Genomic DNA, 21,956 nt, shown 5'->3' on the forward strand with positions numbered 1-21,956 from the left:
ATGGGTTTTCAGGCTTCATAGAGAGTGTGTTATTGGGCAAGTGGCCACAGAGTATTATTGGTATTGGAGCAAGGTAAATGCTGGCTTCTAGCACCATCTAGCGGAAATTCTAGGAAGTCTCTGCAAATCAACTAATTTGTTTTGGATTAGTTAAAAGTATGGAAGGTAGTGGTTAGTGAATCTTTTGACTCTTGTGAACCACTACATTAAGAAAAATTGATAAAATCTTATTATGATATAAAGGTATGAAGCATTTTTCCTGTTCCACTTTACCGTACTTCTTGGTGAAAAAGAAGTGGGGAACATATCTTTTCCTCAATAAGAATAGATAGGACAAATGCAATGGTTTTTTGCTAACGATAGTTTGGAAAAAAAAATGGAAGTTGTATTTTGCTTCTGGGGTTCTGTTATCTTCTATCCTTCTTGTTGTTTAAAGTTTTCCCTAACAACTCTTGAGTAAGGAAAAGAGAGCAGTCCCCCATCCCTTGAGCTGTTCAAATAGTAGAAGAGAAAGACATACCGAACATCACTCCTTATCTGTAAATAACGAGCTGTAGGAAGACAGGAAATATTATTGTTTTGGGCTATTTTCAAATAGTGATCATGTTATATTTCAATTTATTTCTGTCCCCTTCTCCCCCCCTCCCTGGCCCCCCAGTTTCAAGACACTTTGGGTGTAAACTGTGACAGTTTAAATTTCTGGGTTATGACCTTCTTTAGAAAAGACAGAGTTCAAGAGCTGACAGTTGGAATGTTCCCAACCAAAATATGTTGGAAAGCATCCATTGGACAATTGCCTTTGGGAACAAAAACCAGTTTGGCTAACCGGAAAAATGAGTTACCAACTGAATTGCCCTGAAAAAGTAACTCGCAGTGTTTTTTTTTCTTCTTACATTAGGTTTATTACCCGCCCTGATGTCAAACAAAAAAGAATGGCAGACTTCCTGGACTGGACCCTTTCAACATTATCTAAATCCTCTTTTCAGACTCTCGAGGGTACTATTGCAATGGATGGCATGCTTCAAGCCTTGGTAAACAATGCTATTACTTTCAAAGATAATCCTTTTTTTTCCTTTTAAACCCTCTTGCTGGCAGAAATTCAGTAGCTAGCATTCAGTTACCTTCCCATCCCATTAAGCGTTGGAGATATTTATAAGTACAGTTGTGTGAATTATACATGGCTGCCAGATACAATATCGAACAAATTCCTCTGGTATTAGTAGTTGCATAATAGCAATATTTCATCAGATGCAGGCCTGTTCATCTTCACAGCATGGTGGCAGGAGAAGTTGCACCTGCTCTCCCCTCTGCATAACTATTAAAGATACTGCAACTCTTCTGGCAAGTATTAAATGTGTCATTCTCAGGAGAATATTTGCCTTTGCCAATCTTATTGTTTTGAATGTTGTGCCTTAACCTGAGCAAGTCAAGGACTTGAACTTGTTGCCACTGAAAGTGAAATTGTTTAGGTAGTGTTAATTGATCATTTCTTGGGCATTATTAATTACTAACTTGGTTGTGAATGATATGAAACTATTAATTGCAGACCTGCTGAGGCAAACATTTTGACTCTAAGGCCTGGTTCAGATGTCCAGTCTTATATGATAAACTGTGGATTATTCGCCTGAGAATGAGCTGTGTGCCCATTTTCTCTTCCCTCCCTTCATGTGCCCAGCCTTGGTGCTTCTATCCTGACTTGTTAAACTACAGTTTTCCATGACATGTGAATCAGGAAACTGTTGTTTAATGGCTGCTTACAAATCATGATCTGATCTTGGTTGCACTAGAACTGGGTATTATATACATTAGCAGTAGGCATGCAGTCTTACACATCCACTGATTACAACCATTTTGCATATGGTGAAGCTTGCCCAATTCTGCCCCTTGCTCTGTCTGCTGCAATGGATGCAGTAATGAAGGGGAGGTGTGGATGAAAAGTTCTTCTTCCATACACCTACATCATCCTGTTTATTATTGAAACCATTGCCCTCAAGTGCAGTACTTTTTTTTCTGCCTAGAAACAAATGGCAGCCATTCAGTTTTATTGGAGAAAGTAAAGGGCTTACTTTGTCCTATAGAATTCAATCATAGGCACTAAGAACCCAAGCTCCATCCTTTAACTGTAGAAACCTGCCCAAATTCCATTTCTTAGTACACTAAAGTGTAATACTAGTGAAACCTCACAGGCATTTTGCTATTGGTAGTAGATAAAACTCAATTTATGTTTTTTTTTTCTTTATTCTTGTTTAAAGCAAGAGAAATGTATTGGATTTCTGTTTTGCAAGATTTAAGAGTTAAAGGTCTTCCTCATCTGCTTGACAAAGGCTGCTGGTGCATGATGAAACATGTAGGATGCATATTACTTTAATGTTAGTCATAATTCCTTTGTTGAGTGTGGTTTTATTCCACCTGTTATTAGTGTGTGTTAAGTGGAACAGGTGAAAACATAACAAGTTGAATCGAAACTAGAATGAGATGTAATTTTCTTGGAACCAGAAGCCTACCACCTATGTATGTGTTTTTCTTCCCCTTAAAGTAACAGCACAGTATTGAGCAACTTTATTAATTTGGTTGTCTTCTTGATGGTTTCATCCTGCTGTTGATAGATTACTTAGATTCAGGGTGGTGGTATCAGTTGTCCAGTGTCTTCGGTGGCTCTTCTCTTTTTATGATGGAAGGTTAAGTTACAAATGGTATAACACTCAGAGTCAGCAAATATTTTAGAAAAGGAAATGATTAACTGTTAGTGCTACAGAATTTGAGTGGATTTTATATAAATATATTGAATCTAATTGATATATTTGCTCAAATGGCATTTGTATAATTTGCATTGCTTCATCTTCTCATTTGTGAACAATGTTTTGCTTACCAGGATTACTTTGAATGAATTAATTCCCTCTCTAAAAGAATTAGTCTAAGTAGGATAATCTAGTTCTTTCACTTTGGGCATTCCCCAGTATTTGTAGTTTCATAATGCTTGAGCAGGATAAAAAGGAAGAAGCAGTTTGGGATGGGAGACATTTGGTTCTGCCCTTCCTCCTTTCCCTCAGTGCTTCCTTTCTCTGGTCTTTCATGGGTTTGCTCTTCCCAGATGCAACATGATTGGTAACTAGTTCCAGCCTGCCCAGGGAGGGTATAGAAGGCAGGCACTGCCTACTTTCCAGTGGTTCCCTCTTCTTAATTGTAACATAGAGTACTCCAATTCTGGCATATCTGGGAAAAAGTAGTAAAGGGGGCTGGAGCAAGGGAGGTGAGAACATGTAAGGTCTGGTGGAGAAAGGATAATGGGAGGGAAGTGAGAATAGCTAGAATACACCTTCCTTACTTAAAAACAAACCAACCAAATACCTCTCCTAAACCATCCATGAGATTTCACAGGCATTTCACTAACAGTAGTAGGTCGTACTTGGAAGACAGTTCCCCCGCCCCCATCCAATTATCAAATTTCTTCTCAAAGCATTATATCAGTGGTCTTTACAATAACTCCTATAATAGATGTAGTTGGTGGTAGAGGGAGATGGAACGGAGGCTGAGAGAGCGTAGCTTGCCTAAGTTTATCCCATTAGCCCCAGTTGATATTAAAATGGAAAGAGGCTTCATATCAAAAGTTAGCCTTGTAAATATATGTGATAGCCAGATACATCCCAGTGACTTCACTTAAGCAGATCTAATGGCTGAGTTACTTAGGAGGTAATTATGTATATCATTCACCCTTAACTGAAATATGTAGACTCTTGGAGCCTGTTCAGATGCTGTTTCTTCCCTGTCGGGGTCTACATGTGTAAAGGTGGACATGGATCTGGGTTTTGTGAACTTCACCCTGACACTGCACAACACAAGGGTAGACAGGGTGGTGCCTGTGGGCACCAGTGCACCCCCAGCACCTTTCTTGGTGCCCACCAAGGTGCCCTACCCCTCCCACTTTTTTTGCTTGCAATGAGAAGGGAGGGACACGTACGTGTGTGTGTGTGTGTGTGTGTGTGAGAGAGAGAGAGAGAGAGAGAGAGAGACAGGCAGACAGACAGACAGACAGGCAAAGGAATAGGTTGGCTGACAGAGGGGTGGGGAAGTATTCTCTTTCTGTAAAATAGATTTCTTTGTGTCAGTGTGTTCAAAGAAGTTTTTTAGGCACCTCTGTCTTGCACTCAGTCTTTTGGTCATGTTACTATTTCTTTGTGACCAGCCACACCTCCCATGGCAGCCATTTTGTGGTGGTGCCCAGGACAGTTTCTCAAATTGCCAAATGTGCCCACAGGCCCCAAAACATTGCCTATCTAAATTCTGTGTCATGATAATTTCATTGGAGATTCTGCATTTGTTTGAATGCTGTGTCTTTTCCCTCAGACTTCAATGTAGAAACCCCTAGAAAAGCAGGTTCTGTATCATGAAATCAGGATAATCATACATTCAAATAAATGCAGGATCTCCCAGTGTGATAATTACCATGTCTACTTGGTAAGGAGGTGGGGATTGGGTTGCACATTCAAAGAGCCACTCCACTCTTCATTTCACCATGTATAGATGTTTGGCAGGGAGAGGAGGAGAGAAGTAACATCTGAACAGGACTTGAGTTCTAAAATGTTTCTTCCTGAATTTGTCAGAGCAAACTGGCATGCTACTGTTTAATTCATCATTTAATACACAGTGGTTAACACTGACAGTTCTTGTTGAAACATGCAGTGCATATTACACAACTTGATTCCATTTATGGGCTTGTTCTTCTGCACCTGTTGGTAGAGCACCTGTTGTGAAACGATGTCTTATTAACAGGTAGCATGCCTTGATCTCTTTCATATACAGGTTTGGAATATGTCATGTCTGTATTCTAACTAAAAAGGCAGCATTCAGTGTGGAGTATATACTGTGTTAAGTACCTGTGCCAATGATTCACAAATGTCTGGTTGGTGCCAGTGGCTGATTTCCTCCCAGTGGAAATACTAGCTTCAACAGAGGGATTTTCCTCAGGACTGCAGTAGGGTTACATTCCCTCTCCATGCCTACTCTGATATTATTAATTAGCAGCCACCCAATCAATGCTATTTGCATTAAAAAACATGCTACATATAAAGATGCATTTATCATCCTGTGTAGTTTGGCCCTGAGACTCTTGTATAGATAACATGCATGTGTATATTTATGCATATAGACTGATGAATAAATTAAAATAACATTGAGAAAGAATTGGCTGCAAATTTTTTTACCATTTATCTATAACTGTATGAAAACATCTATTTGGGAACTCTGTAATATAAACTCTTCAGGTCGGCAAGTTTGCTTTTAACCCTGCCCCTATGTAACCAGCAAATGTTTTGTTAGCCCTGCAGGGCGTAGCACTCCAGGTTCTTGCGTGACAGCGATGTCCTCATCTTGGAGTAGCCTGAGGCATAGAAACTTATTAAGTTATGTTTAATTTATTTTATAAGAGATTCAGTATATAAAGGTAAGCAGTGACTTTAAGCTAAAACATCCTACCCAGCGTGTTAGTGAAACAGAGTACCTTAAGAACTATTTTTATTTGTGTCAAAGAAAAGGGCATTTCCCTGAGAGCTCTCCATGCTTTAAGTATTGTTTGGCAATACCTCTGTGCTCTGATAGATTGTGCCGCAGGTAAGAGTTAGCCCTGCTACCCAGTTTTGTAGGCACAAAAACAGAGGTGTAGTTCAGAGTGTTGCCCATGTGCTTGTATTTGATGTGTATAATTGTGAGAAAGTTTTGATCTATTTCAAAATTCTAGATTTTAAGACATACTGATCTGATTTTTTGCTGCCTGCCTTTATATATAATTAGCTAACATGTCTGCCAGTTAGATGGGTGCAGGGGTAGGTGAGTGTTCTACGCTACTTCTATTCTCTCTGCCATTGGGAAGAAGGACAAGGAGTACACAATTCCCCTCTCTTTGTCCCTAGGCCATTTCCAAGGTTCAGTCTGAGTTTGGCTTTAATCCTACATTTGGGCTTAATTCTACTTCACTCAAAAATCTCTGTGAACTGATAAGTCCCTGATTTGTATGCACATTTCCAGGGTTTCAGACAGTAGACTTTCCCAGCCCTACCTGGAGATGCTGGGGATTGAACCTGGAACCTTCTGCATGCAAAACATATGATCTACCATTGAGCTATGATTAAAATGGTCCGCCCCCGGAGATTAATGGATTCCGATGGATTCCAGAGGGCTCCGGGGGATTTTCCTGCTGGTATGGCTGGTGCTCCTGTCGAAGCCCAGGTCGATCTGTGGAATGCAGAGATGACTCGGGCGGTTGACACGATCGCGCCCAAGCGCCCTCTCCCTCTGAGCAGAGCCCGGCCAGCTCCTTGGTATACACCTGAGCTGAGGGCAATGAAGCAAGAGGGGAGAAGGCTAGAACGCAGGTGGAGGAAACTCGTGCTGAGTCTGACCGAACACAGGTAAGAGCCCACTATCGAGCCTACTCTGTGGCGGTGAGGGTGGCAAAGAGGCAGTTCTTTTCCACCAGCATTGCATCTTCTCAGTGTCGTCCGGTGGAGCTTTTCCGAGTGGTTCGCGGCCTGTTATATTCTGGGCCAGGGAGAGAGACGGTGGAACCCTCGGTGGCACGCTGTGACGAGTTTGCGCGGCACTTTGAGGATAAAGTCACTCAGATTCGTCATGAATTGGACACCACCATTAATGCAGTTCCATTGGTAGAGGCGTTCAGAGCACTGTCTGGTCCAGTTTTATTGGATGAGTTTCAGTTACTGAGGCCTGAGGATGCGGACAAGGTGCTTGGCCAAGTCCGATCGACCACTTGTGTGCTTGACCCTTGCCCTTCATGGCTCATTAAATCAAACAAGGAGGGGTTGTCCGGCTGGGTCCAGGAGGTTGTAAATTCCTCCTTGAGAGAGGGAGTGGTGCCTGCTGCTTTAAAAGAGGCAGTAATTAGACCACTCCTGAAAAAGCCTAACCTGGACCTAGAGGATGTTAACAATTATAGGCCAGTGGCCAACATCCCCTTCCTGGGCAAGGTGCTTGAGCGGGTGGTTGTAGGACAGCTCCAGGCACTCTTGAATGAAACAGATTATCTAGATCCATTTCAATCGGGCTTCAGGCCTGGTTTTGGAACGGAAACTGCCTTGGTCGCCCTGTGGGATGACCTCTGCCGGGAGAGGGACAGGGGGAGTGCGACCCTGTTGATTCTCCTGGACCTCTCAGCGGCTTTCGATACCATCGACCATGGTATCCTTCTGGATAGGTTGTCTGGGTTGGGAGTTGGAGCACTGCACTACAGTGGTTCCGCTCCTACTTGGATGGCCGATTCCAGAAGGTGGTGCTGGGGGATTATTGCTCTGTGCCATGGCAATTGTGCCATGGGGTTCCACAGGGCTCTATTTTATCCCCCATGCTGTTTAACATCTACATGAAACCGCTGGGGGAGGTTATCCGGAGGTGTGGGCTGAGGTGCCATCAATATGCGGATGACACCCAGCTCTACCTCTCTTTCTCATCAAAACCAGGTGAGGCAGTGGCTGTTCTGAACCAGTGCCTGGGCACGGTAATGGACTGGATGAGGGCTAATAAACTGAAACTCAATCCAGACAAGACGGAGGTACTGTTAGTGGGTGGTTCGTCTGCCCGGCTAGGTGATATTCAACCTGTTCTGGGGGGGTTGCACTCCCCCTAAAGGATCAGGTTCGTAGTTTGGGGGTGCTCTTGGATCCAGAACTGTCACGTGAGGCACAGGTGAACTCAGTGGCACGGAGCACTTTTTATCAGCTTAGACTGGTATACCAACTACGCCCTTATCTGGACAGAGATAGCCTAGCTACAGTTATCCATGCTCTGATAACTTCTCGTCTGGATTACTGCAATGCGTTATACGTGGGGCTGCCTTTGAAAACGGTCCGGAAACTTCAGCTGGTCCAAAATAGGGCAGCAAGATTGTTAACAGGGACTGGCCTGCGAGCTCATATTACGCCAGTACTTTTCCAGCTGCACTGGCTGCCAGTCCATTTCCGGGCCCGATTCAAAGTGCTGGTGTTAACATTCAAAGCCCTTAACGGCTTGGGGCCAGGTTACCTGAAGGATCGCCTCCTCCCATATGTGCCTGCCCGGACCTTAAGATCATCATCAGCGGCCCTTCTCCGTGAGCCCCTGCCAAAGGAAGTGAGGCGGGTGGCTACTAGGAGGAGGGCTTTTTCTGTTGTGGCACCCCGGCTCTGGAATGAGCTCCCTAGTGAGGTTCGCCTGGCGCCTACATTGTATTCCTTTCGGCGCCAGGTGAAGACCTTTTTATTTTCCCAGACATTTTAGCTTTTTAAATTTTTATCTTTGCTGTTTTAAATCTGTATTTTAAACTCCTGTACTGCTGCTAGGTTTTATTGTGGTTGTATTGTTATATTGTGGTTTTAATGTTCTATATATTTTAAATTGTTTTATTGTGTGTCGTTTGGTTTTAGTTTTTGTGAACCGCCCAGAGAGCTTCGGCTATTGGGCGGTATAGAAATGAAATGAAATGAAATGAAATGAAATGAAATAAATAAATAAATAAATAAATAAATAAAATACGATACTTTCCCTAATTTGCATCAAGCCACTGCTGGTAGACATCTTCTGCTGATCCTATAGTATTTTAACTGTGGAACTATTAACGCAAAATGTGGGAAAGTATTTGAGCAAAACACTTAATGATAAAATGGGTTGGATCCTGAGAATAATGAACTAAAGTTCATAGAAGGGGAATTTCCCATGCCTTTCTTTCCCCTTGTGCCAATCCTCCCACCTCCAAGCCTCTCTTGAAGGTCAATGGCTCCTCAACAGAGTAGGGAGGAGGGTTGCAGGGGGAAGGGGGAATCAGTCAAAAATGAGCAAAAGCACCTTGTGCCAGTGGAGCTCTGTTTGAACAAGGTGCCTTTGTCTGATCTTGGCCAATTTCACCCATTTCCCAGCAGCGCCCCATGGCTCATCCCATGCTGTTCATGAGGGTCTCCTGACCATCCAGAGAAAGTTTTCATGTGGTACAGGTGGCTGCAGAGAGGAGGAGGGGATGGGAAGATCCCTTTCTGCGAGCTTCCTTCCATTCACAGCTCTCAAGATGCAAGCCTATGTACCTGGGTTTTTTTATGTACACACACCTGCCCCCCAGTTCTGTAAGATTTACACACATTACCATCACACTTTCCAGTTTATATAAAAACCAGGAGGATAGGATACCTTTAAATAAGAACAGTGAAAGCTGGGAGCCTCAGGATGTGAATGATAGCTAGACAAAATGCCTTGGCAGCTGCATGCAGTCTGTAGGTTATGCATTCTTTGTCCTAAATTGGGCATAGACTTTTTGAGACATGTGATTCCTTTCTGAAACCATTCCCTACCTGATATTTGCATATCATTTTTTGTGTTTTAAGTAAAGAGAGGTGGGCAAATGATCCTAAAGGCAGCAAATTGCCTGTCTGCCCTCTGAGGGGTGCTGAAGAGCAATTGACTATGCTGTTTTCAATCTTCCCTTAAGGCTGGGCATATCCCATTGCTCATAGTTTATTAGAGCCAGAGGGTAACTGCAAATTCTCATCTGTTTGGCAGCAAGATGTGCCTATTGCCAAGCAATCATGCCACCCTTATTAGTGATGATTTGTATAGCTTGCGGAAGATGTTCCAGAGGTAATGCTGATTCTTACATCTTACAAAGGCAAAGCCTAAGTGGGTTATACAGACATTTAGGAGGTGTGTCAGGTTTTTCCCTGATTACTAAGAAACTAGTTTTTGTTTGTACCTTGTACCATGTTATTTCAAAAGCAACAAAACCAGATCTGACACTTCTATCGCTAGGATACGCCAATGGTTTTCTCTAATTTGTAGGTGGTGTAATTATTTAAAGGAGAGGTAGCTACATTCCTCTTAACAGGTTGGTTAGCTTGGCACACATTACGTGTTCCCATTAATACTGAAGGAACGTGGTGTAACTTATGAATGCCCAAGGCATACAATAAACACCTTCTCTTCTTTCAGCTTGATATACTCTGGACTTTTAAAGTTTCTAAAGATGAGGCAAAATGAACATTTTATTGGCTTCTTTCTATTTAGGGTTTGCAAATCTTTCATTGCTTCAGGAGAAAGACAATCTGAAAACATCTCCCCTGCCTTGTTTATGTTATAGGAAGGGTTCTAGCCATCATGGATACCTTTAAAATATAGTTGCAGGGTGTTCTGAAGCCCCCCCGCCCCGCCCCCCCCAAGCTACAAAGAAGCCTGTATTCATTGCATGTCAAATGTCTTTATTTCACATCCCATTTTATTATTTTGAAGGGGTGATCCATGTATTTGCCATTTTGATTCCGATTCTCCCAGTCTGGAGAAATCCTTTTGGAATTATTTACAATCCTGTTTTGTTTTAACCACTCTAAATAATTAGGCATCATCAGCAAACATGGCCACCTCACTGCTTACTCGTAATTCCAGATCATGTATGAAAAAGTTGAAAAGCATTGGTCCCGATACAGATCCCTGTGAGCCCCACTGTTTGCATCCTTGTATTGGGAGAATTTACCATTTATTCCTATTTCTGCTTTCTGTTCTTTAGGGTGCAATCCTATGCATGTTCAGACAGAAGACAGTCCTAGAACTCCCAGCATGCCTCAGCCAGCCATGTTGGCCAGGGCATGCTAGGTGTTGTAGGACTTTTTCTGTCTAATCATGCATAGGATTGAGCCCTTAACCAGTTACTGATCCATAAGAGGACTTTTCTTCTTATTCCATGACTGCTAGATTTGCTTAGGAGTCTTTGGTGAGGGACTTTGTAAAAAGCCTTTTGGAAGTCTCAAGTAAACAATGAGATGAGGCAGAGAGTGAGTGACTTGCCCAGTAAATTCATGGCAGAGGTGAGATAAGTACTCTGGTCTACCAGACCCAAGTCCACCATCCTGTCCTCTGAGTCACTTTTTGTGTGTGGAAGTCTTGTTTTACTATATTGTATTACTACTTGCTTGCTTTTCTTTAAAAAAGGAAGTCTGTGGCCCAGGGCTTTAACAAAACAAGGGCTCCTGTCCTGCTCCCCCCTCCCCCCAACCGCTTCCTGACAAATTCAGCTACAGGAAATGGGAAGTTATGAAGAATTGGAAGGGTGGGTGGGATGTGAAGTGGCAGACAATCCACCACTATCAAAGTTCTGCCAGCATGGCCAGAAGTGGGGTGGTGGTGTTCTCTCTCTTTTTTTGTTGTTGTTCTCGCCATTTGTTTCAATGGGGTGGAAATTAACTATGCCAGCTCCGGGCTAGCATAGTTGAGGGATCCAGTCCTGGGGCCTCTCAGGGGAACAAAGTGACTTTGGATCCAACAGATCTAAGACTGCCCCTGTAACACCCCACTTTGGGGCTTCTTACTGCTGGTGGTAGATCTATGCCCATGGAGGCCCCCACAATGAATGTTTGCCCCCCACTGGTAGGCTCCCCTCCATCAGTGGAGAGGCACTTCTGCTTCATCCAATCCCTTCCAGCCAGTAGATCTAGAAATTAGGGTTGCTCGACCTGTCAGCATTTTAAACACTGGGAAATAAACTCTAAAGTGGGTACTCATAGTTTTATTCCCCTTGTTCCTAGTTTTCTACTCCATCAAAAAGGGTTTCAAACTGAAATATGTTAAGAGGGCCAAATTCCCCACCTAGCAGATGGTCAAGGACCATATCTATATTTTTCATGGAAAAATGTTAGATCCACCAGTGTTTACCACCATTTATCTATTTAGGGTGCAATCCTATGGCTGCTAGACAGTGGCTAGATGGCCATAGGATTGTTCGGTTTCCGGGACCCAACCTCAGAGCCTCTACTCCAACATTGGTTCCTGGAAAACTGCCTCCCTGCCCACTCTGCCGCTGCCTCGTAAGTGGCATGGATCATCCCCGGGCTCTGTGCTCGGATGAGCATCAGCAGGGCAAAAAGGGGCGTTCCCGGGACCGGGGAGTGTGGAAGTGCTGGCACGACGCTTCCTACGTGTTGTTTGGTCTCTACCCCTGCCCCTCTGAAGTCCTGCGGCTAGCTGCAAATGCAGGGCAGCCCTTCCGTGTTCCACCCGCCGTGCATTGTATAGGCAGTTGCCTCTGAGCTTGGAGGCGGCCGTCTATCCCGATAGGATTGCTCCCTTATTTATTTATTAAACATGTTTATAGCCCATCTTTCCACCAAATATCCAAGCTGGCTGACATAATTTAAAACCAATAAAACAATAAATAAACAACAATGAAAAAGAATGGCAGATAAACTCAATAAGAAGCAGCTAAAACACAGGTATTGTATGAATTATTAAAAAAATACAATTTATTTCAATAGCAGCTATAGCACTAAAATACAGGAGAGTCAATAAAACATACAGGAAGAAATTAAAAATAGCCTCTTAAAATCCAAATGCCTTTCTAAAGTGGAAGTCCTTTACTCTGCAGCAGAAGACCCATTAAAGAGAGGACTAGGCAGTGAGTTCTGGAGCCTGGGCCAGAAAAGGCCCATTCCCATGTCCTGGCCAAGTGCATCTTATGTGTTAGGGAGACACACTGGTTGGTCTCAGTTGATCATCTTAATGAGGAGGTGGGCTTGTATAGAGGAGAAGGCCAGTATTACTGCTGTGATGTACTACATTATACCTGCTGGTATGGAGGAGTGTTGAGCTGATACCAAAATCATCTGATTCGTAGCTCTGTAGACAGTTCATTAATCTGTTTGGAGTATGAAATGGGTGTTATAAGGCTCATTGAGAACTCGTTAAAAAGACTGATTTTTGTCCTAGAGGTCAGTATCCATATTGTCACCTTAAATGAGGAAACACGGAACTAATTCACAACCTTTCTTAGGTGATCCTCCTGACATTGACTCCTGCCAGCCAAGGTGTATTTACAGTCACATTCTGAGAAGTATAATGAGTGGGAAATGCCTAGCCACTTCTGTGAGAACATCTTTCATGCAGCCAAGACTATCCATTTAACCTCTTCTCACTGATTTTTGTGACAGGCCAAATCCTTGTATAGAAAGTAGTGCCAGTCTGGTAGTTACACAACTGTGTTTATAGCATAAACATTCCTCCAAAGGGTCAACAGAGATTCTGAAAGATAGCTCTTCAAAAGATTAAAGTAATACTGCTAATATCACTGGCGCTCTGCAGCACCCTTGATTTGGAAAAGACACTTCGTCCTGACACAAATGTACTAGGGATTTTAGCAACCTACTTGGTTAGCAGGAAGGATCAAAGCCTGTTAAAGATCCTCTTCATTGCAGAGTCTGCAAGTAGCACACATTTTTTAAAAAATCCATAAACTGGTCCTAATCCTCTGTATTCTTCATACATTGTAATGTAGTGTTCATTAATGATGCATTTAAGATCATGAAATGCTGTTCATTAAAATCTAAGCAAGCAGGTGCATAGCCTTGGGGAGTTTTTGTTGCATTTACACCATAGCTGGAATTACTTAAGTCTGTAAATAGCTGTTACATATGTGGAAATATTTCTAGGGTTGGGCTATGTTCCTTTAACTTTAACTCCTGGCCATATTTATCTGGAAGGCTTCCTTCCTACTGGAGTGACAAAACAAAAGGTTGAAATACAGTACTGGGTTTGGAGTCTGACTGAATGTTTAAATGAAAATGAATGAAAAACAAATATCATGGGAATATTCTCTGGGTAACTTCAGTTATTTCTCTTTTGGCCTAAGAAACTCTGGACATGATCCAGCCCATGTTAAGCAGTGAGTGAAGTGAAAGACAATGTCACTCAGACTTCAGCACTGCCTTTAACAGCTGTACCTATCTTTATGAAATGCTATTTCTAGTGCAGGGATAGGCAATATGGTACCTGTGAGCACCAATGTGCCCCTGGACACCTTTCCTGCCCCCCCCCATCAAGGTGTCCTACCCCCCTTAAAAAACATACACATTTTCTTACAAGTAGCAGGGGCTGCTATGAAATAGGTTTCTGTTGGTGCTGAACACTGTGGGTTCAAAGGAGTAGTTTAGTGTGTTGTGCCTCAGACCCCACCTCTGCCTTGTACTTACTCTTTTGGGCAGTTTACTTGTCCTTTGCCCTGCCTCCCATTGCAGCCATTTTCTGGTGGTGCCCCAGACAGTTTATCAAATTGTCAAAACTGCCTGCGGCCCAGAAAGCTTGCCTGCCTGTGCTTGTGTGTGCATGCGTGCATGTGAGTATTCTCTCTCTCTCTCTCTCTCTCTCACACACACACACACACGTGCACTCATGCACGTTCATGTTGAGCACTGGGTACAAAAAAATATCTTCCCATGGCTGTACCAGGGCTTGTTTTTGTGTCATTGAGTCATACACATAGCAACATACTGATTAGGTGATGGATATAAGAATATAAGAAGGCCATGCTGGATCAGACCAAGGACCCATCTAGTCCAGCATTCTGTTCACACAGTGGCCAACCAGGTGTCAACCAGGGACCCACAAGCAAGGGCATGAGTGCAACAGCACCCTCCCACCCATGTTCCCCAGCATCTGGTGTACATAGGCTGACTGCCTCTGGTACTGGAGGTAGCACATAGCCATAAAGACTAGTAGCCACTGATAGCCTTTTTCTCTAGGAATTTGTCTAACCCCCTTTTAAAGCCATCCAAACTGGTGGCCACCACTACTTCCTGTGGTAGCGAATTCCATAGTTGTAACTATGCGCTGTGCGAAGAAGTACTTCCTTTTATCTGTCCTGAATCTCCCACCGATCAGCTTCATAGGATGACTCCGGGTTCTAGTATTTTGAGAGAGGGAGATAAATGTCTCCCTATCCACATTCTCTACACCATGCATAATTTCGTAGACCTCTATCGTGTCTCCCCTTACCCTCCTTCTTTCCAGGCTAAACAATCCCAGCTGTTGTAACCTTCTCTCATAGGGGAGATACTCTAGCTCCTTGATCATTTTAGTTGCCCATTTCTACACCTTTTCCAGCTCTACAATATCCTTTTTTTAAGTGTGATGACCAGAACTGGACACAGTATTCTAAGTGTGGTCACACCATTAATTTGTACTGGGGCAGTATGATGTTGGCAGTTTTATTCTCAATCCCTTTTCTAGGTGGAGTTTGCCTTTTTTACAGCGGCTGCACACTGGGCTGACATCTTCATTGAGCTGTCCACTACAACCTCAAGATCTCTTTCTTGGTCAGTCACTGCTAGCTCAGATCCCATCAGGTTATACTTGAAGTTGAGATTTTTTCCCCCAGTGTGCATCACTTTACACTTGCTTACATTGAGTCGCATTTGCCATTTTGATGCCCGTTCTCCCAGTTTGAAGAGATCCTTTTGGAGCTCTTCACAATCCCTTTTTGTTTTAACCACCCTAGATAATTTGGTGTCATTGGCAACCTTAGCTACTTCACTGCTCACTCCTAATTCCAGATCATTTATGGACAGGTTGAAAAGCATTGGTCCTAATACAGATCCCTGTTGGACCCCAGTATTTACTTCCCTCCATTGGGGGAATTTACCATTTATTCGTAGTCTCTGCTTTCTGTTCTTTAACCAGTTACTGATCCATAAGAGGAGCTGTCCTCTTATGCGGGCAACTGCTCTGCAAAAAATATGGGGTGATTACTGACACCTCATGTTTTCTTCATGTTTATTATATGCATACGGAAGGTATGGCCCTGGTGTCAGTTGATTTCAACAAAGCAGAATTGAATAAAATTGTCCAATAAACATACATGTAGTTGTCTAGTTCCAAGAACATATTTCCAAATAATAACTTGGAGGAATGGAAAGGCTTGCTTGCTCATTCATTCATTCCTTCATTCTAAGACCAGTTTATATTGCATTGCAACTGACTGTATCCTCAGTGGATGTGGTTAAACAAATCATAACTGCCAGCAGCCCAATGTCCCAGATAGGAGCCATGATCATTATTTTGTTTCTGAGTGGATGCATATTGTGCAAGATCATTGGGTGTAGCTAGAAATGTACAAATTGGGTGAACATTGACTAGTGTGTCTCATAGTCTCACAGTCATGACATGTACATTTGATGATAGGTTTACTAGCTAAAATGGGAAGATTGCTAAATAACCTAAAATCATAACAATGAATAAGAATGTATTGTGGGCTCAGATTGCATTTTGTAGTGTGGGCTCAGCTTGGCCCTCAGCAATATGAAATAAAATCCAAGGAAGAAGCATCAAAATGTTAATATTCTACTTCTAGTATTTTCCTTGGTATATTGAACATTTGCATCCTATCACAAAGTAACTTGCTTTCTTGTTTTCAAGTCCTTTTTATGGCATACTCCACTCATTCACTTTGTGGACCATGTGCTGCTGTGAAAATGATTGCTATTCTGCCATCCTAGTGTTGCCAGCATTAGCTGCCTGGATGTTAGACTGCAAATAAATGTGTTTTTTATTGTTTCCTCTTCTAGCATTCCTTTTGTGTTGGAAAAATGCATCACAAAGACACATAAAACCATTAGGGCTTTACAGTACCATAGAACATACAGGGTGGTGAAGCTGTCTGCACTAGTGGGGAGAGGGTAGTGATGACATTCCCTTTTCGCTATTCTGAATTGTGAAGGTATGATTGTGCATCCACAAAGAGGTAAGCAAAGAGCTGAGAGGATAGAAACGTTTTCACCATGAAGTTTTTATCTGTTATGGTGTTGGCTATAGGCCTGCTTTATCATCATCATCATCATCATCATCATTATAATTTCTGTACCGCCCCATAGGAAGCTCTCTGGGCAATTTATAGAAGTTAAAACATTAAATACAATATAAAAAGTTTAAGTTGTTTACATAAAAGCACACAGACAACATACACAAGCAACATATAACTAAAAACAGCTTTTCCCCACATTTAGGAGATACTGAGAAAATGAAATCAGGTCCTTTAGGAATAGTGAGGAGGTGGGCAAGGCAGTTAATTCATCACAACTGGAGGCAAGCAAGAAGAATGGAAGCCTACAACCTGTGTAAAAAGGCTTTATTGTTAAAAAAAAATTGCATCCTGACATGTATTGAGTGCAGTGCTGTTTCTTAAAGGAAATGTAATCAAAGACATCTATATATTCATACAATTGAAGACCATACTAGAATGACCTATGGCATAAAGAGTTTAGGCTGTTTTGAGCTACTTTGGCATTGTCTAGTATGCTTGATTGAGTTTGCACCCAGACAGCTATATCCATAAACCTGCTAAATATGCATATTGGGTTGTATCCAATGGTGTCCTTCCACTGATGGAAGACTATTTGGTTCAGCAGTGGCTTTCATCTGTGGAATAAGAAGGAGGGGGGTGATTTTTTCTGAGGCTCCCTCCTCCTGAACCTCCCTCTACCACCTTCTGTGTTGTTCTGAATGGTCCCCCAACCCTTCAGAAGAGATTTTGAGGTGTGTGAAGGAGGCTGCAGGGGGAATCCCTGTTCTACAGGTGGAAGCCTCTGCTGGATTAAAGGGCTTTCTGTCAGCAGAAGGACACCATTGGATGCAACCAGTGATATTAAGGCAAATATTTGAAGTAATGAAGTAAATGGGACTATGTTGGCTTAAATTAACTCTATAAAAATTTATTTTAGATACAGTTTTTAAACAGGTTCCCCTACTTTAAAACACACAAGAAAATTAAGAATACTTACCTGCCCTTTGGAATTGCGTTAGCCCCTGCAGGGTTCCGTAGGAGATGTGGCGCCTTTGAGGACAACTTAGAGATTGTTAGGCACTTCCAGGCCCCTAACTGTTGACTTTTTACTTTTTGTAAATTGTCTTGTTGAGTGGATAGTTTAATTTAAAAAGTATCTAGTTTGTCTCTATTTCGGTTTTCCATGTACCAAGGAACCTATGTGTTTCACCTAAGTCTTGAGACAGATCTGGATAACAGCTTGCTTTCATGTTTTCAGAAATGGGGGATCAACTACTGTTTGTTTCTTCATCCTAGAAGTCCTAGGGACAGTCTTAGATCCCATCTGAAGCCATTCCAGCACCTATTAGAGTCTAATTGGAATGTCTGCTATCTTCCACAAGACTGTAATCTGCTATCTCCTACAAGACTGTAACTAAATGCAAACTCCATGACTTTAGCATCAACCAGCCTTTTTCCTCTCCTGCCTTGTTTTATTTACCTCATAACCTGATGAAGAGTACTGGAGGATTCTAAAGTTTGCATGCTATTTTCTGACATTTTAGGCTAATAATAGTATTGCCCTAATATGGACGATGAAAATACACAAACTCAGAAAAAAGGGCCAACAGATTTTAACACTTTACCACAAATAGTCTGTTTCAGAAGATTTTGATATACTACTGTTGCACATTAGTGCATCCTGGAGTTTCAGAAAGCTGATTTCAGTAAGCTTAAGGGAAATGCTGTGTGGGATTAGAAATACTCAAGTAGAAGGGGATTCAAGATAGGTAAGAGTTTCTTAAAAGCAAGCTATTGAAGGCACAATCACAAATATTTCTAATGAACAAGAAAAATGGGAGACGTAATGAAACTGAGGTGGTTGTATAAACAACTTTCTGATAAGCTCGGATTTAGAAGGGATATGCATAGGAAATGGAAGGGCAGGTAAATCACCAAGGATGAGTACAAACAAGTAGCCAAAGCTTGTATGGAGAGTGTAAAGGGAGTTAAAGTTCAGCATGAGCGTAGGATTGTGAGTAGGTATGGCGCTGTCAGGAATGAATCTGAGCATATGGAGATGTATAGCAGCTCAGATTCTGGCTGTTCCCATTCTGAAGGCCTTGCCATATCTGAGCTCACTAGGGAGGGAGCCTTCTTCCCAAGACCTTGACACACAGATGGCTCAGCCTGAATGGCTCCCCTTTTCCTCCTCCATGAGAACCTAGGTTTCAGGGGAGGAGGAGAATGAGCGCCGTGACTTGAGGGATGCTAGGGTCCGTCTCACAGCAAAGCAGGAAGAGTTAGAGGTGGAGGTCAGACAGTCCACCAGGTTGGGTTGGATGTGTGTGAAAGCCTACGTAGGAGGGAGCCATCTTAAGGGAAGAGCATTCCGGCGAAGCTAGTCTGGCCAAGAAGTTCTTGCTGAAGCTGCTGGCAACTTCTCTAACTTCCACTTTGGCTCCTCTGTTGATATTTGTAATTGTGTGGATTAGCTGTTTTCATTGCAGCCTGAGAGTTTCCTAGAATTTGCATTTGTAAAGAAGCTAGTGGTTAACTAATAAAGTAGTGAGTCTGAAGCCTGGGGTCCTTGAGTGTGTTAACTGTGAAGGGGGAGGAAAAAGGATTATGACAGGCGGCGGTGCCCAATTGGTTTCGGGAGTCCAGAGGACTCCCCCCCTCACTGCCCTAAGCTGCGCCCACTGAGGCCCCTGGCCCGCTTGAGCTCCCCCTGTGCTGGCCGAGCCGCTCACACTCACCCTGGACCCATCTGGTAAGCTCTGCGATCACCCTTTTGTGAAAAAAAAAATGGCTATCACAGATATGCGCACATTTGATCTTACGCAAAATGGTGGCATGAGTGGCCGATATACGTAAAACTACAGGAATAAATGGGCCATTTTACGCCTGAAATCTTTTGTATATCATCCATTCACTGCCGTTTGGCATAAGATCAAATATGCGCATATCCATGATTGCCATTTTTTGGGGGGGCAAAATGGTGGTTGTAGAGCTCGCCGGAGGGGCCAGGGAGGAGTGCAGATGGCATGGCGAGGGGGAGGGGCTTGAGCGCAGGTCTGGGGGCATGTGATCGGGGCAGGGGCTTGGTGGGCACCCAGAGAATCCGGACTGGGGGTGGGACGCCCGTACATCCCTACTTGTAAGAAATGTTAAGAATAACAAAAAGGGATTTTTGCCTACTTTGGATCAAGAGGAACAGCAAGGAAATATAAGATGTGCCGAATGGACAAGATGGAAAAATGTTAGTGGGTTCTAGAGGGAAGATGGAACTTCTCAACTCCTATTTGTCTCAGTCTCTTCCACAAGGGAAACAATGTTTGACTTAGCAAAAATAGATCAAATTATGAAGGGAGGGAGTTATAGCCCAAGATAGGTAAAAGGGTAGTATGGGACTATTTAGCCACTCTAAATAAATTCAAGTCTTTAGGGCCAGATGAATTGCATCCTAGGGTACTAAAGGAACTTGCAGATGAAATCTCAGAGCTTCTGTCAATAATTCTTGAAAATTATTGGAGAGCAGGTGAAATGCTAAGAGACTGGGGTTAGTCAAATGTCTCCATCTTCAAAAAGGAAAAAAGAGGGTCCAGGCAACTACGTGACTAGTCAGCTTGACATTGATACCTCGATAAGATCTAGAGCAGAACTTTAAGCAGTTAGTCTGTGAGCATTTAGACAAGAATGATGTGATTACAAACAGCCATCATGGTTTTCTCAAGGAAAAGTCCTTCCAGACAACCCCACCCCCTCTCTTTTATAAGAGTTACTAGCTTGGTAGATCAAAGGAATGCTGTAGATGTAGTATATCTTGATTTCAGCAAGGCTTTTGGCAAGATATTCCTCTTGACAAGCTAGTAAAATGTGGGTTAAATGATTCATTAGGTGAATCTCTAGCTGGATGATAGACTATACCCAAAGGGTGCTCATCAACATTAACCTGGAGAGAAGTGACAAAAGGGGTGCCTCAGGTTTCTGTCCTGAGCCCAATGTTCACCATCTCTATACATGACTCTGATGTAGTTGTAGAGGGAATGCTCTTTAAATTTCCAGATGAGACCATGGGGGGGCTAGCTAGCATCATGGAAGACAGAAAGAGAATTCAATATTATCTTGATAGGATAGAGAACTGGACCAAAACTAACAAAGTGAATTTGAAGAGAGACAGATATAAAATCCTGCATTTAGGAAGGCAAACTGATGCACAGATACAAGATGGGTGACAACTGGCTTGACAGCAGTACACAAAAACCACACGCTGCACATGTCAGTAGAACAGAGCAGCAGCTAAAAAGGCTAATGTAATTCTAGCCTGTCCAAATCATTTTATTCTGCTTTGGTTAGACCTCATATGGAGGACTGTGTCCAGTTCTGGGCACCACAGTTTAAGAAGAATATTGACAAACTGGAATGTGTACAGAAGAAGGTGATGAAGATGGTGAGGGGCCAAGAGAGGAAAAGAGTTGGGTATCTTTATCCTGAAGAAGAGATAAAAGAGCCAATATGATGATAATCAAATATTTGAAAGTCTGTCACCATACCCAAGATGGAGCAAATTTACTTTTAGTTGTTCCAGAGGGTAGGACCTGAACTAATGGGTTCAACTTACAAGGAAGCTAATTTTGGCTAAACATTAAGGGTGGAATCCTATCAAGATTCCCATCAGCCTCTGAACTTGGAGGCTGACATGGATCCTATGCAGAACAGGAGGAGCATGGAGGTGGTCTTTGCCTCCACACTCCTCCTGCTCTGCATTTTAGCTAGACAGGCGTTTTCACCCATCTAGCTGAGGTGTCGCAGAGTGGGAGGGAATGAGGCTGGGGATAGCTCATATCCCCACTTCCCCAGTCCCCTCCTCTCTCTGCCCATGGAAATGCCACTTTCTGTTGTCTCTGAGGTCGCCTTTGTGATCTTGGAGAGGCAGCTGGTGCGGGAGGGGCAGGGAGCTCAGACTCCTTGGCCTGAGGTCAGAGCACTGCCTCCAACTCTGTCTAGGGGCCATAGGATTGCTCTCCCTGGCTTAATTTGACAGTTAATTGAGCTGTGTTATGCTTTTTCTGGATTGCTGAGGAAAACCTAGCATGTATGGTTTAACACCCCCCCCTCCCCCCCCCCGTGTCTTGAACCATAGCCCTAGTTAGAATTGTGCTTGACCTGGTTATTTGGGCAGTTTAAAAATGTAATAAATAATAATGCTTTGGAATTTATTTTAGAAAAACTGTTCTCTCCTTTGAATTGTTGATGGTGCTTCTGCAGGCAAAGCAGATTCTGATCAGTCTTTTCTTTAATTAACCCCCCCCCCCAGCCCCCTCCAAAAATACTTAAAGCTAAGCTGTGCTTGTGGAGCCTAACATGCCTGTCTGTGCATCTGAGCTTCTAAATATTCTCAAATGCT

The 21,956-nt window shown here is 42.9% G+C and overlaps 1 protein-coding gene across 13 annotated transcripts in view; it reads left to right on the plus strand.

Moving 5' to 3' along the window:
* Window positions 1–21,956, plus strand: part of TBCD (tubulin folding cofactor D) — a 219,903-nt gene that overhangs the window by 16,795 nt on the left and 181,152 nt on the right. For all 13 annotated transcript variants that reach the window (XR_014788321.1, XM_084838327.1, XM_084838329.1 and 10 more), the window contains one exon: window positions 899–1,031. Coding sequence is in view for 12 of the 13 variants with exons in the window: in XM_084838327.1 (XP_084694453.1) it covers window positions 899–1,031 (133 nt within the window). In the remaining variant the exon portion in view is untranslated. The remainder of the gene's footprint in view (window positions 1–898; window positions 1,032–21,956) is intronic.

This window comes from Heloderma suspectum, chromosome 2, assembly GCF_057233095.1.
Source record: "Heloderma suspectum isolate Gila_16-S chromosome 2, 16-S_ref, whole genome shotgun sequence".
Lineage (NCBI taxonomy): Eukaryota > Metazoa > Chordata > Lepidosauria > Squamata > Helodermatidae > Heloderma > Heloderma suspectum.